The following is a 15,764-nucleotide window of genomic DNA, read 5'->3' on the forward strand; positions in this document are numbered from 1 at the left end:
AATGTTTTTCAGTTCATTCCTAAAGCAGACACACTATTTGAGACTTGTTGAAACTCCATCCTTCATTCAGTAGTAGTTGCTTTACTAGAACTTTCTTTCCAAGTAATTTTGTTCTTTGTAGAGATGTACATTTTCTTTTGGCTCATCACTTGCCTCTTTTTGCTGCTTCAGCAAATTCTGTTATGCTTCTGCAATAGATCACACAAGTAACCAGATGTACTGAGAAAACTCTGTTTTAAGGATACCCGTGAGTCCCATTTACAAAGTTAGTGGGTGGTGGTGGGGAGTAGAGTTCAAGTTTGGAGGGGGAAAATTACATATAAGGGCCCTTGCGATTTGAAGTCTGAAATAGGTAGACAATATTTCTTCACAGTTGATTGATCCTACAAATCTTGATCAATGTTTAATGCAACCTAAAAGAAAAATACAGAATAAATAAACTTTACTACAATGAAAAGACACAAAAGACAATAGAGCTTAAGTACTGTCAATGCGATCCTGTAAAGGAAGGTTTTTGAGTTCCGGTTAATTTTAGAAGAGTACCCAGGTAGTATATAATTATAACTGATGTTCCCAATGAAGGCTTACCCTTGTCTTTCTCACCCTTCCTAAGAGCAACACCCTTTCCTGAGCCACCTACCATTGGGAATAACATCCTTGTGAGCTTTGGCCTTTAAGGGCGTAGTCATCTCTCCAGTCCAGGCTCCTCTTACTGGAAATCCTACTGGCTCCTTCCTACAAACAACTTAGGCCTTCACACACTGTGTTCATTTCTCAACACCAGGTCCCCTCCTCTGGCTCAGTTAACACATATATCCTTGGCTGCTGAATTTGAATCTTCTGCATGGCCCTCCTGTCCCTACCAGAGCTATATCATACATAAAATGGGTTTTGGTCATGTGCATATAGATCCCAGAATCATCAGAAATTCAAAGTCTCCATGACTAAAGCCTCCCTGTTCAAAACCCTTCTTCCTTTTCTTATGTTCACCAACTCATCCCAGGATAACACTCACAGCTCAGTTGCTCACGGCTAAAAGCTAGGATTCATTCTTGGTCCCCTCTCCCCATTTCTTGAGCCAAACTCAAGTCCATTCTGGTCACATCTGAACATGCAGATGACTATTACAGCCCCATGTGGTCTCCCTTTTAAATACCTGCCTTTTTCTAACTCTCCACCTGATAAAAACCCTCTGTCCTCCCAATAACTCCCTCTGCTCCTAAGTCCCATCTGCCTAAGCTACATGCTCATGTGATCTGGCTTTTCCCAGCTCCCTGCTGTTAAGTCTCACGTCTCTCCCAGCTCTGTAAAGCCCAGCTTGCACATTGGGCTGTTTGACAGCTTCCTGCCGTCTCTAGTTCCAAGTCTCCTTGTTTGCTCTCTTATAGCCCCTTCCCAATGGCCTATGGGCTCAAAGCAATGGAGCTGTTTATTAGCTGTAGCTCACTACTGTCTGCCACTAGGCACTTCTAGCCCTGCTTTCTGAATAGCTTTGGAGACACCTAAACACATCTTTTCTTTTACTTCTCGTAGCCACCATTAAATCTTGCAATTCAGTATGGGTCCGCCCACCCCAGCCTGCAGGCCTGCTTGTCCTGTACACTCTCCTCAACACCTTGCTCCTTCCCTCAGCTCAGCTAGCATCCATGCTCTTTCTGGATTACTATGAAAACCTAGCTGATCTCCTCTTCCCACCCTTCTCCCTTCTTGTAGCCAGACGCTCTTTCTAAAGTGCAGCTCTGATGATAGAGGTCTCCACTTCCTGTAGGAAAATATCTGAGATCCAGAGCAGGGACTCCAAGTCCTTTCAGGGTCTGGCTCCTGCTGTCTCCCGACCTCATCCCTTATTGCCCTATGCATCACGTTTTGCTCTCTCCTACCTGGGTCTTTCTTCTTCTTAGGATTTCGGCATGGAATTCTTTCCTCATCAAGGTTCCTCCATCCTCATCACAGCCCACCCTCTCAATGCCCACAGAATAAAGTAACAAGATGCACCTGTTTTCGTTTGTTTTCTTTCTGTTGTGACAAAACACCATGGCCAACGCAACATGGAAGGAGGGGGCTTTGGGGCTCGCACGTCCAAATTGCAATTCATCACCGAGGAATGATGGAGAAATAACTGAAGCAGAAGCTATAGCAGACTGGACCAGGCCAGACCACTGCTTACTGTTTCGTTCCCTCACTTTCCTTATTTCTTATTCAGACCAAGCTCTCAGTAGGCTGTGCTCTCCTACATCAAACAGCTATCAAGAAAATGCCTCCATGAATGCGCCCACAGGCGAACCTGATGGAGGCAGTTCAAATTCATTTCCAGGTGTATCAAGTTGATAGTCAAGGTTAGCCATTACATGGCCTTCCTTTCAGGGCAGTTCCCCACTGATCAGTCAGTTAACACGGGCTCTTCCTTCGGTCATGAACTACACTGGGATGGACAGTAGAACTCCCAGTCATTCTAACGATAAACATCAAATGTTGCCCTGTTTGTGTTTTCAAAATCTAATTGTAAAATGCACGTATATGGGTGTTTAGAAATAGTTAAAAGCATAGACAGCTATGAAGCTATAGAGGTTATATATGTTGTATCATATATCTAGTTAGACATATGCCAGCGATGCCTCATCAACAGGCAGAGCACCAATTAAGAATCTGGTTAGCGGGACTGGGAAAGAGGCTCAGCATTCAAGAGCAATGCTGTTCTTCTAGAGGACCTGGGTTTGAATCTTAACACCTATATAGCAGCTCACAAACTTCTGGAACTCCAGTCCCGGGGGATCTGGCACCCTCTTTTGGCCTCCAGTGGCACTATACACATATAACACAAAGACATATACCTACATGCAGTCAAAATACTCATACACATAAAATAAAGGTACATTTTTTTTTCAAAATTGGTTAGCACCTACACATTTGTTCTTCTTTGCATGAGGAAAAAGTATTATTTGTCAACCCACCTCTCATATACTAGACTTCATCAACATGAAAAACAGTCTCTTCTGGGATACATTTTGACACTTACATCAGATAACATGGGCTCATCAAGCTCTTCCACTCTGCTCAAGTTAGGAGCCCCGTAGCGATCACTTATTTCAGCTAGCGTTTTGCCCGAGCCCATCATTAAGTCCTACAGTCATAAAAATCAGTTTTTACTTTCACATGCCTTCAAAATGAACGCGTTCTTTTTCTTGCAATTTTGATATAAAATGTCTGAATTAAGCACACAAACTAAACACTGTTAATTAGTAGAATTCACCAATGCCTGTAAATGATAAGAGAATTACATTAAGAAGTACTAAAAGTTATTTTTAAATAATTTGGAATTTCAAAATCCATAATTTATAAGTAATTCTATGTGCAATATAATAGGACATTGTAGCTTCAAAATATAAAAGTACATGCTGCATGTCCAAATTTTATATATTTTGAGGTTACTTCAAAGCACCACACACTTGTGACTTGTTAGAATATCCATTTGAACTGTCGCTTTCACAGGATTTTGGGTTTTGCTTTTGTTTATTCGAACAGGGTCCTCACTATGTCGCTCTAGGCGTGCCAGGAGTCACAACTCTCCAGCCTCAGGCACTATGATGGCGTGTGCACCTCCACACTCACCCTGTACCAGCTGTCCTGACAGTGCCCTTATTAGAACTTTAGCCACTGTTGCAAAAGTAAGGTTTCTCTTCTGAGATATGTGTTCATTTCACATAACACACAGTAGCTATCCCTTCTCACCTCTGACAACGGTATAGGCTCCTCACCCCGAGCCATGTTTTCCATACTCATCTCCTAGAAGAAAAATGAAGAAAACACCGAATATAGTTCATTTCTATTTCAAGTTCGGCTTTTAATTTTTTTTATAGAGTGCTATGATCAGTTTAATAGAAAAAAACAAAAAAAAATGTCACTTTCCAAGGAGTGACTAGAATATAGTGCACACAAAACAATGGATCACAGCTTCATTTATTACTATATAATAATAGGACATAACTCTTTAAAATTAAATAAAAACTCTTTCAAAATGGACTGACCGGAGATGAGAGTTAAATCTCAATTCCTGGAGATATCACACACTTCAGACACACAGCCCTGAGCTGAAACTGATCAGAATGCCTTTTCTCCTGGGGACAAGGTTTTGTGATACCAGAAGGTGCCATGAGAGCTTCCAAAGGAAAGAAACAAACAACAGTCCTAGCCAGTTATGATGCCTACAAACCACGGCGATGACCACCATGGCACGATAACCCTAAGAGTGCAGTAGTAGCACACCTACCTTAGTGGTAACCAACCGCTCTCCAGATCTCTTAAGATCAGATTAACAAGAGTGGAGTCTTGCTTGGTACTGGAAACCTAGCTCAGGTCAAGCGAATTCATGGATCTTGAAGGAGAACCTGCAGCCAATTTACTACACCAGCACAATCCCTAATAACATTCTAAATGTTTGTCCTTGTACCCAGAGATAAACGTAGTCCTCACCCCTCATTAGGGCAACTTCCCTTTGCAACAGACAGAGACCATTACAGAAATCCACATCGAATTCAACTTAAGCCACATTAAAATTAAATTAAAATAAAACCACAATCAATTAAAATTAAAATGCAGCACTGTGGAGTCCAGTTTCAGTGTGTACATCTACGAAACAATTCCTACACCTAAGGCTCGGGGGACACAGCAGGGAGGGTGGAAAGACTACAAGAACCAGAGGATGGGGGGGGTTGCTATGAGACACTGTCTCCTCGTGATGTCAGAAGTCATATCCATAAAGTCTCACTAGCAAGACTTTGAGAACATGAGCTGAACAAGGGCAATAATAGATACATCAAAGTGGACAGGGGAAAGCCCATGAAACCACAACCCTACACTAAGAACTGCAGACAACTAGGAAATGCTGAGTACAGGAGAAATAGTCTTCCCCATGGACAAGCACACCAATTGAGTGTCCAATCTCAAATGATCAGCCCTGAAAACGTACACAAAAGTAACACTATACAGACAGAGCAGGTTATACTTAGGGATATATACATACATATGTGTGTGTATGTGTGTGTGTGTGTGCAACAACAATTAATGAAAAGGATACCATGAATTTGAAAGAGAGTAAGGAGAGGTATATGGGAGGGCTCAGTGAGAGGAAAGGAAATAGAGAAATGATATAATTACATCATGTTCTCAAAAATAAAAGAAAAATGCATAAAAAGATACATTGTATAAAATTTTCTAAGACTTAATAAAAATATGAATTTTAAAAACAGGCTGAATGAAACATTAAAATTGAAGCAAACGTTCTAGCAACTATGAAAAGCAACAATGTTAAAGTAACGTTTCATAATAAGAGATTTTTAAAGAGAGTTTGAAGTTAGGCTTTATATACAAGAAGACAGGAGGACATATTCCTAAATGAATTCACCATGTGCAAGTTACTCTCCAAAGCCCAAGGGGTCTCCACGGGTTCTTAACGACACTCACATGCTGCAGGGGAAATGTTGGGCCCAGCACGAGAGGCCCCTACTAAATGAGAAGGTTCTTCTAACCAAGCCATCCTTCTACAGCCTCCATCATTTGCAGCAAAGTCACATGACTCATACTCTAATAAGCCATTTTGGCAGTTGGAAGATTACTCATCTTGTGACTGCACATATGGCCGCCCTAATTATAGGGGTATCTGTGGTACTATTTTACAAAGATGATTTTTTTTAGGAAATTCTTATGTTTATTTTTTGCTGTTGGAGACAGGGTTTCTCCACGTAGTCCTGGCTATCCTGAAATTTGCTCTGAGGACCAAGTTGGCTTTGAACTCAGAGATATTCCTGCCTCTGCCATGAGAATGCTGAGATCAAAGGTGTGCACTGCTATACTGGATTTTCTAGAAAGTTCTTATCCTGAATCCACACAGGAGCCCCAGGCAGTTTATATTCATACAGGACCACTACCCTAAACCATAAAGATGAATATTTGACACTAATCTTTCCCCTATTTCTTTTAACTAAAACCAGAAAATAAATCTGTTCCTCCTCGATGTTTGAAAGTACAACATGTGACTTTTAGGAACTCAATCAGACCCAAGTTCCTCATCCTTTGCCACAAACAAAAGCACCAGGAAGGAGGTGAAATCAGTGCCAGTCAGCAAAAGGGAAGACATTCCTGCTAACTCCTGACTCTCTTGCCCCCAAGGGAAACACCCCAGAGTCCAACCCCTGTTCAACTCAGGATTCTTCAAATATATCTGAGAATGACAATTTACACGGCGCATCTGTAGATCAATGGAGTTTGAGTGGTGAGTGAGACAGGGATATTTCTCAGGGTGGAGATGAGCGACACTAGGCCAATGTGGACATGAACGTGTTAAGGTTGTGCTGACTGGTCACAGAGGCTTGCTGTCTGGAGACATGGGTATGACCCTCTTCTGTGTTAATATGTGTATGAGCTTATGTACATCACTCCAAAAATGCTCCTTGTACAAGCCATCACCAGTATCTGGATATTAAAACTATGCACAGATACTTGAATTTATCCTCCAATATCTCATGTTTTTTTTTTCAATTCACCACCTTATAGGTTTTTAAAGAAATTATGTTTAAACCCAGCAATCAGGAGACAGTGGCAAGTGGAGCTCGGGCTTCTAAGCCAGCCTGGTATGCATAGTGAGTTCCAGGACAGTTAGCACTACACAAAGAAACCTTGTCTTGGAAAAAAGGAAAGAAAGAAAGAAAGAAAGAAAGAAAGAGAGAGAGAGAGAGAGAGAGAGAGAGAGAGAGAGAGAGAGAAAGGACGGAGTGAAGGAAGGAAAAAAAGAAACATTTCAAATGATTATTTTTTCCTCATTTAATCCATTAATAAATATATCACATATATTTGATAAAATTTGCTTCTGATTTCAGTTTTAATTGGGGGTTCAATATAGGGAGCTGTAGTTGGGTAGGGAAGACAGTAGCCATTTGTGTAGTCACTCAGAAGTCAGGCCTGTATGGCACACGTTTTTCAGTAGATCAGCAATTAGAGATTTGACTTTACGTATGTATTACCACTGAAAATAGACTTTTTATTTTAACTAAGTCACTGCACTGTTTGTTTTCATGAGAGACATAAGAATCAACATAAGAACAGATTTTAAAAATGTAAATGACTTTCTTGGTTATATCTAACATGAAGAAGAGCAACATACTGCTATCTCATCCCCCAGAATACCTTCCGATCAGCCAACATAATTAACAGCTGTCTCCCGACAAAGCCATCGACAGTGCCCCTCTGGGGGCCCCTGTGGCTGGCGAAGGCACACACGTGACTGCTTAAACTCCTTGCTTGCTACCTGTGGCCCTGAGCTGCGGCCGCTGTTGTGAATCAGGAGAGCAGACAGAAAGGCTGAGGCTTGACAAGTCCCACGTGTGATGGGGAACAGGTGTCTGGCATGGCTGGAAGAAACAGCCCGAAGAGTCGAGAGGCTTCTAAGGAGCAGACACTTACCAAACTTCACATTACCTTATTTAACGCTTGAGCTCGCTGGAGTTCTTCATTCTTCTGTTTCTCTTTTTCTTGCATTTCCAGCTCCAGTTGGAATGCCAGCTGCTGCTGAATGGTCACAGGTGTTTAAATCGCATGGCAGATATAACAGAACAATAGCTAGACATCAGCTCTACCATTCCTGTTTGTTTGTTTGTTTGTTTGTTTGTTTGTTTGTTTGTTTGGGTCTCACCTAGGTAGCCCAGACTGGATTCTAACTCATAATGGCCCTCTTGCCTCCACCTCTTCAGTGCTGACATTACTGGAGCTACCACACCTCCTTATGTGTCACTTTTAAGTCCTCAACTAAATTTCAGGAAATTAGGAAAATTATTATATTCAAATAATACTCAGCTTCTACAATGATTGATTTTTTTAAGCATAAAAAAAAACCATTTCTTTAATTATCAAAGGTAGGAGGTGGTGTATACAGAACCGAGGTATGTCCCTTTTGTTCTTAAAATTACAAATAAGGCTAATGTGGTTTTCCTGAGGTGAGTGAGGTTTTGGGGCTGGGAGAGAACCAAATCTTGAATGCAAAGCAGTAAGAGACAACAGTCTATGCCCATGAAAGTGTACCTTTGTAAACACAGCTGATTAACTGCTGTAGGAAATCAAACAGCCAATAGCCTTTAAGTTAACCGCCCACTGGGGTGTGGTCTGTTATACCATTTATGCCGATGTAAAGCATGCATCTGCCTCTTTTCTGGCTGCCTGATTCAGTTTCTGTTCTCTGTTCCAGCAGAGGATTATGATTTGTGAGTCTACCTTTAAATAAATAACTATCTATTATTCTCAATTCTGAGCTAGTGTGGGATTTCTTTTAAGAGTCCATCTTCATCTGGCACCCAACGTGGATTCGGACTCCATGACTACCAGGTGGACAGCCTAAAGGCCTAGCCAGTCCATGGCCCAGACAGTCTCCCAACCCTCAGTTAACAGTGTACTTGGTCCTAATGCAGCATGAGTGTCACACTAGGACAGACATCAGCAGCAAAGCCTGTGGACCAAATGGGACACAGGCTCCTGTTTGGGTGCAGCTCAGAAGCCAAGAGTTCCATGCTCATTCTGCAATGTTGACGGAAAATAAAATCAAAAGAATAATGATAAAGAAAAGTGATATAGCATCCAAGCTCCAGGATCTGGAAATAAAGTTTGGTTGAAATGAAACTCGACTCATCCAATTGTGAATCATCGAAGGCTGCTTTTCACTGGCAACAAAAGAGCAAAGCAGTCATCACAAAGGTCACACATGGCACCATTGTGGCACTAAGGACCAAACAACACTGCCCAACTATAGTATTTGGAGTGTTGTGATAAAGCTATGCTGTGGCATTTAAGATATTAATATCATTACACAAACAAAGGGGCTGGACGTAGTGACACACTTGTAACCCCAGCTTTTAAGAACTTAAGACAGGAGGATCTGAAGTTGGTGGCTGATCTGGGCTAATATCATAAGACCTTGTCACAAAGAAATAAACAATAAGAAAAGAAGACGACACAGATGCTGAATGACACACTTTAGAGACACAATGGGGCATGAAATGCTTTCTTACCTCAATAACAAAATACAGTTCGATTTGTTGTATATAATGGCTTGGCTACGACACCACGCTAAAAGAAGGCAACAAGCATCGTTCACAGATGATGTACACATCCCCATAATCTTAACTCACATTGAAAGCAAAGGTCAAGGGTCATCAGACAGCTAAGTGGGTAAAAGCACTGCCAGTGAGCCTTAACCACTGAGTTCAGTCCCCATAACCCATGTAAAAGGGGAAGAAGAGAACCAACCCCACAAAGTTGCCCTCTGACCGCCACACATCATGGGCCATGTGTGCACATGCTCTGCTCCCCACCCCTGTGGAAACCACACACGCATGCACTTTCACAATAATATTTTAATTCAGAAAAGAAAGCAAAGGTCAAAAATAGAATATTTAAGATTGATTCCTTTTATCATTGTACAATTTCCTCACAGATATTAAAACAAGCTTGCAAAAACTGTTATCTAAATAATTTGTTTGTTCTCAAAGCAAGGAATGACATTTGCCAGTGTGAGTTAATTTGAACAGTGTTGATCTACATGCTCAAAGAAATGTGTCCTCCTACAAACTTAGTTTTTTTTGCTTTTTTTTTAGATTGTTGGGCTTTAGTGAGAAAGCTTGATATTAGGTCTCCAACTTGGGGCAAATGGCTAACATATCAAAGTAGACGTGGCTGCCCACTTCTCCCAGCATCCCTCAGTTCATCCCTATCACAGGGTATGGCTAGCACACCCCACCTCCTATACTAAACTTTTCCAGCACAGGGACTGGGGTGCCCTTCCCTCAGCTGCCTTCCCTATATAGTCCAGACATTTTGGTTACCAAGACCTTTTTTGTCTACCCTCTACCCTCCTGGCTCTTCCCTCCTCCCTCTGCTCCTATGGCCCGATCAGGTTCACATTCACTCTGGACTCTCACTGATATCCTTGCCTCTGGCTATGCTCTCCTTAACCATACCTAGGCCTAGTCAAGGCCTCCTTTTTTCTTTCATTCACTGGTCAATTTGTTGACACTGGGAGCAATATCAGTTGTCCACTAAAATCAAGTCAACTGCCCTTGAGCATTTTCTCTCAACTTTTGTTGATTTTTGTTTGCTTGCTTTCTTTTATTTTTTGACAGAGTTTCACTATGTATCCCAGGCTGGCCTCTGCTTTCCCAGTGTGGGGATTAGAGGCATGTATCACCACGTCCAGTTTTTTTTTTTCTGGCTTTTGTTTAGGATATGATGTTCCCAAGGTGCCCACAAGTTACTCACTGAAGCCATCAGTGTTGAGTTGGAAATGACTCCTCAGACTCCAAACTCAAACACTTCAGGGAGCAAGAGAGAACGCTCTGCTATTTCTCCTCACAATCCACTCCCTGTTAAGCCCTTTCCTTTCTGTTGGTTCCACTCTCTTTCTCCCATCTATGTCTGCCCACCAATCCACTTCTTTAATTAGCCGTAGCATCTCCTGCAGAATGTTATCCGACATTTCATAGCCCCTGCAAATGGAATGCTTTGGGTTCAATACAAGGCAGATTAGCTTCGCTGGCTAACATGTTAGGGAAATGTTGAGTTTCTAATGTCACTAAGTTTTCTTCCAGTAGGGTGAAGGAGATGTGTCAAAGCAAGTGAAGTAGATTCCCAGAGTGAACACGTGGTCTCAGGGAAGGAGAGCAGCTGACAGACGGTTCCTGCTTCTGTAGAGAAGGGCAGGTCCAAGCAGACAGCACTATTATGAATACTTGGTCCCAAATGCTATACTATACAGGTGATTTAGGACTGGAAGTGGTTCAGAGCTCATATTTTTGAGATATTTATGAATCTGTAATAAGATGCCTCAGGTATGATGCCCAAGACTAAACATGAAATTGAGCTATATTTTACCTTCTAACACAAAGTAATGATATACAATATTTTAGTACTTTTTACGGGAAGCCAAGCTTAACAGTGTGGAATTTTCCACTCCTTGACACCACAAAAACATGCAAAAGTTTCATATTTAGAAACATTTTTGGATTTTTTTTAGAGATATTCAACACATAAAGCTTGATCAATCCACCCTTCCATCTTCCTAGGGTTATTATTTCAAACCTTCATCATTCTTTCCATCCCTCCTACATCATCCCTTGATTTTTAAGTGTGTGGCCACAGTTGATTCTTACTTCATAGGGAAGAGAGAAACAGTCAGCTTTCCACTTCATGTCACAAGCCAATGCACCCCCTATACCGAGGCCACCTATGCTTTGTCTCTGAGCTCTAATCAAAGGAGGGCTCATCCACTTGTTTTCTAGACCCATTTCCTCTTAATACTGTGGATAAAAGGTTTTAGACCATTTTTTTTCTATTTTTTCTAACACCACTCCTTGTGTTCCATGTGGTCCTAAATCAAAACCAAACCCATTGCCCTTCCACTCACACACTCCATGAAAGCAATATCTCTCACTCGCCATCCCCCTTCCTACCCACTACAGCCCACTCTCACCACTGATCCTGGAGAGATTGTCTGAGCATTGAATGAGCACCGACGAGCAGTGCTACTGTTGACTGTTGCCCTCTTGGCTTCCACAACAACACAGTATCTGGGTAGCCTTTTTACCTCATGGTATTTCCTCTTCACCAAACAAGGATGGGGATACTAGGGAGCAATGTCTAAGTGACCAGAGTCAGGGAGTATTTCAGGATGCAGGTTAACCACACCAAGGGTGCCGCTGTTAACTTCTGTCACGTTGGAGCTCCTATCTCACCTGCTGAAACAAGAGTTCCTCTGCTTTGAGTCGCTCCATCATTTCTTGCTCCATCCGTGCTAATTGTCTTTCGTGCTCCAAATCAATCATATCTTTCTGTCTCTAGCGATTGGTAAAAAAGTAACAGCACACAGCTCATTAGAGACCAATCGGTCAATGCAATGTTAGAAGCCTCCCTGCCACCAGCTTCAGAAGAAGGGTCAAGAAAGCCGTGCTCTATTCATTTGGAAACTATGCAACAATTTGGGGGAGTTTTATGCTTTAGCCAAACAAAGAATGTGCAATTGATATTGTATGTTGAATATAAAGAAAAAGTAAAAGTAGAAAAAGAAAACCAAGCTTCAGCAAACATGTCAGAAAAAGCCAATATTGAGTTGAAAATATTTAAAATTAAAACAGAAGCCTTCTTTCTGTTTTCTTCCCCTCTACATTCATTCACATGTTGTCCAAAGTTTTTAGATAATAAACATTTTTGTAATAGAAAAACAAGATTGAACATAAAAATATAGACAATATGAACTAATTATCGTGCTCTTCTAATTCCCTCAAAGGAGACCCGTATTTACCTGCTGCTCCAAGGTCACAATGTCCTTGTACTTAGAAATCCACAAGGCTAAATATTCGATTGGATCCATTGGGCGAACTCTTGCCACTTCTGCAAGACCTTGAGTTAGGCATGTCCCCAGGCACTGCTGAAGATACATTGACTCCATTTCTAACTCCTAAACAAAACCGTCTACAAAAGTTTTGATTAGAGCCAAAAAGTGTTCTGAGTAGGCGTAGATAAGAATAAAGTCAAGCTAAGCAGTGGTAGCCCTTGCCTATAATCCCTGGACTCTGGAGACAGGCAGATCTCTGAGTTTAATGCCAGCCTGGGCTACAAGGTGAGTTCCAGGATACACAGAAATACACAGAGAAAACCCAGTCCCAAAGTAAACAAAGAGTAACGTCAAAGGAGGCTACCTGAATATTCCACCCTGTCACTGGTCATGGGTACTTCTCATTAAGGATGACATAAGCAAGCTGGCCCCAGAAAACTTCAAATGGTCTATAAAAGGATGCTGTCAAAGTCCTAGCTAAAATAGCTTCTCCATCCTGAAGGTTCTCATTTAGTCCCAGAGTCAGAACTAGACGCTAGCATTGTCCATCACATTGTGCCAAGTTATGCTGGTGCCAGTTAACATCCACAACATCCCAGGAAATGGGCAGATAGGGAGCCAGACTCAAAGAACTTAAGTAAACAACCCAGATGGCTGGGCTGGCAGATGAAAACAGGGTTTGTACCTACTTCTTGTACCTGGGAAAGAGAATGCACGAGAGCATCCTATGTTCCTGTGTCTGTCTGTCTGTCTTCTAGGAGACAAGCTCCTCTAAGTTCCCAAGGAGTATTTTGGTCAGAGGGCTAACACCACTATCTCTCCATGGTGGCAAGTGAGCAAGTTTGGGCCCCCTTCCAGCTGATCCCCAGTCTTCAGATATGAAGACTGCTGCATGTCTTCCCCTGGGTTAACTGTTTCTGTTTACTCTGGAAGGACAAGCAGATAGACAACAACAGAACAAATGAGTCTACCTAAGCTCAGACCTGTGACCGGTGAGTTTATTGGGGTTGTTCGCAGAAGCTGAGGTGAGAATATATGTTGCAGTGGGCAGGTTACTGATATTGCTTCATTAAACATATGTTAGGTGTCTGCATTTGGACCTAAAGACTATCTCCGACCTCATATGGCATGGAGATGAGTTGAGGAGATGAATTTTAATAACGAACCAGTAAATACAAGATTAAAACTGAAATATGTTTTCTTTAGAGCAGACAACAGGGTCTCCCTTTCCAGACAAGCCAGGAAAGCCAAGAAAACTTTCCGTGATAAGTTGATATTTGAGCTAAGCTCAAGTTTGCTAAAGAAACAGTGACATTCACAACGGAGAGAGAGAGAGAGAGAGAGAGAGAGAAGCAAGAACTCTAGCAGCCAGAGGAGACGGTGCCGGGTGCCAGTGTGTCAAGACTTGCCTCTGGGCAAAGACATTTTTGCCTCTTGTAGACACCAACCTGGCCTGCAATAGTGATGGGAGAGTAAAACGGACATTGGTGAGGGTGATTTGGTCACATCTAGAAATATCACAGTATGTTCACCATTGCAGTTCTTGAATCCCATGTCAAAGGTGCAGCCTCAAGACTGAATCATGTGAACACAGCGTTTGCACCCTCATTACAGTAGTCAGACTGGAGTACCACCTGAATGTCCAAGAAGAGGGTCAATTAGGTACAATACTGTGGGATCTTGTAATGATATGTGAGAATGGAAAAGTCCTCTAAACTAGGGAGTGGTTCCCTAGTGACTCACAATGCAGGGTGGCACAGAAACTGCTTCTGCCACCAAAGGAATGTATGTGTGCATAAGTGTAGCCATAAAAACTGAAGAGCTGATCTACCAACTTGCCTTCATGTCCTAACCACATAGAGAAAAGGATTATGGCAACTGGACTGGACTCCACTGTGCTTCTTCAGTGGGAAATCCTCCAGAGATAAAACCACCACATGAACATCTCAATGCCATTTGAAGTTTAGTTACATAAAACATGGGATACCTCCAGAAATATGGAACCTGGGAACCCGACAATGGTCACCAAGGGGAAAACTAACTAAGGAGTTGCCCAGGGTCTATCTGGGACTTCTGGCAGCTGCTTAGTGGGGCTTGCAGGTGGTCCCTGTGTCATCTCCATAACACCTATTTCCTGTCTACGTGAGAAAATAATAGCAGTCACTTCTACCCTAAGAAATGTTGCTTCCCAACAAACATCAGTGGGCATCCAGCTCCACAGAAGAAAGCCCTTCTCACAGAAATAACTGCCTCCAGCCTGGAGTAGCTACTGTGAGCCACGGAAGGAGTTACTCTGCCAGGGGGCGAGAGAAAGGGGACCTGGATATCAGCGCTGGATTCAACACTTAAAAAAAAAAAAAAAAAAAAACTACAGCAGACTCAGTTCAATTTGAGTTTCAGAGAAACACGACGAATAATTATACTATATTTGGGCTAGAACATAACCAGTTTACCTGTAAATAAAATTCAACCAGGCAACCACTAACCTAGATACTTACCTTAGTTTTCCTTTTGTGTTGTTTGGCTAGAGGGCAGAGAAGTGGGAGGAGGAAAAAAGGAGGAGGAGCCAGAAGAGTGGAAGAAGGACAGTCACCCAGGCCCACCTGCTCCTTCCAGAGAGATAACCCGCCCTCAGCCCCCCGGTGAGATCCCCGAGACTCGCGCAAAGTGTAATTTTGAGAATTGCTTCAGCAGAGACACTAGAGGATCGGTTCTTAGAGAACCGCTCCAGCCTCCTTGGTGAGTGCAACTGACTGCAGGTCCCTGCCGCTGGCGAGTGAGTCGCGTCCCGTTGCCTGGCAACGAGTGTACGGTTGTGGGTAGAGCTAAGGTTCCATCCAGACTGAGGCAGTGGGGGCAAAGGGAAATTGTATGGGGGGGAGGGTGCTCACGAAGGGACTGGAAACGTGCGCCAGGGAGAAGGAACGTGCAAATGAGAGAACCAGGTTTTCCTAGGAAAGCACCAAGGAGTAGCGTCAGGACAGAGCGATGGAACCCAGAGACAGAGACTTTAGGGCCAAGGATCATTAGATAGGATCCCTGAGAATCAACAGGTCTTTGAAAGTCAGAGGAGGCACCTTTGATCGCTGGGGGACAGTTCCTAGGTGACTTGGAAGTTTTAAGATTCCTTTCAGAGCCAACTCAAGCACAGGCAGCTCCAGGATGCCCAGAGACACCCTCCACTCTTATGCTTTCTCCGGTTACTCTGCTAGCTTTTGTCAGTGTGACACAAACCTAGACGTACCTGGGAAGAGGCACTCTCAAATAAAGAATTGCTTCCATCAGATTGATCTGTGGGCATATCTGTGAGGCATTTTCTCGATTGATAATTTATGTCGGAGGACCACTATAGGTGGCGCCTATCCCTGGGTGGGCTTGGGAAGCTGGGAGGTGGGCA

At 42.6% G+C, this 15,764-nt stretch overlaps 2 protein-coding genes across 3 annotated transcripts in view; one reads left to right on the top strand and one right to left on the bottom strand.

Moving 5' to 3' along the window:
* Positions 1–222: 222 nt before the first annotated feature.
* Dydc1 (DPY30 domain containing 1) lies at positions 223–15,027 on the bottom strand. 2 transcript variants are annotated; one of them, XM_013346828.2, is made up of 7 exons: positions 14,866–15,027; positions 12,335–12,504; positions 11,769–11,870; positions 7,471–7,557; positions 3,730–3,783; positions 3,017–3,121; positions 223–413 (listed from the first exon to the last, which is right to left on the bottom strand). In XM_013346828.2, exons 2-7 carry the CDS (start codon positions 12,479–12,481, stop codon positions 384–386), a joined length of 525 nt encoding a protein of 174 aa, XP_013202282.1. In that variant the 5' UTR covers positions 12,482–12,504; positions 14,866–15,027; the 3' UTR covers positions 223–383. The 2 variants fall into 2 exon arrangements, with proteins under 2 accessions (XP_013202282.1, XP_005348632.1); XM_005348575.3 differs by having other exon boundaries at positions 7,471–7,560.
* The window catches only part of Dydc2 (DPY30 domain containing 2), a 17,726-nt gene continuing 16,989 nt past the window's right edge, over positions 15,028–15,764 (top strand). Inside the window, exon 1 of the mRNA XM_026779847.1 lies at positions 15,028–15,106. The gene's annotated coding sequence lies outside the window, so the exon portion shown is untranslated. The remainder of the gene's footprint in view (positions 15,107–15,764) is intronic.

The sequence above is a fragment of the Microtus ochrogaster genome, chromosome 6 (genome assembly GCF_000317375.1).
Source record: "Microtus ochrogaster isolate Prairie Vole_2 chromosome 6, MicOch1.0, whole genome shotgun sequence".
Taxonomy (NCBI): domain Eukaryota; kingdom Metazoa; phylum Chordata; class Mammalia; order Rodentia; family Cricetidae; genus Microtus; species Microtus ochrogaster.

What these genes read in the sequence shown, in the direction of transcription:
- Dydc1 (XM_005348575.3), bottom strand. Translation starts at nt 12,481, where the DNA reads ATGGAGTCAATGTATCTTCAGCAGTGCCTGGGGACATGCCTAACTCAA. An exon ending in AGCCTATACCGTTGTCAGAG is followed by an intron (nt 3,122 to 3,729) that starts GTGAGAAGGGAT and finishes TTATGACTGTAG; the next exon opens with GACTTAATGATGGGCTCGGG. An exon ending in ATGAGCCCATGTTATCTGAT is followed by an intron (nt 414 to 3,016) that starts GTAAGTGTCAAA and finishes TTTTTCTTTTAG; the next exon opens with GTTGCATTAAACATTGATCA.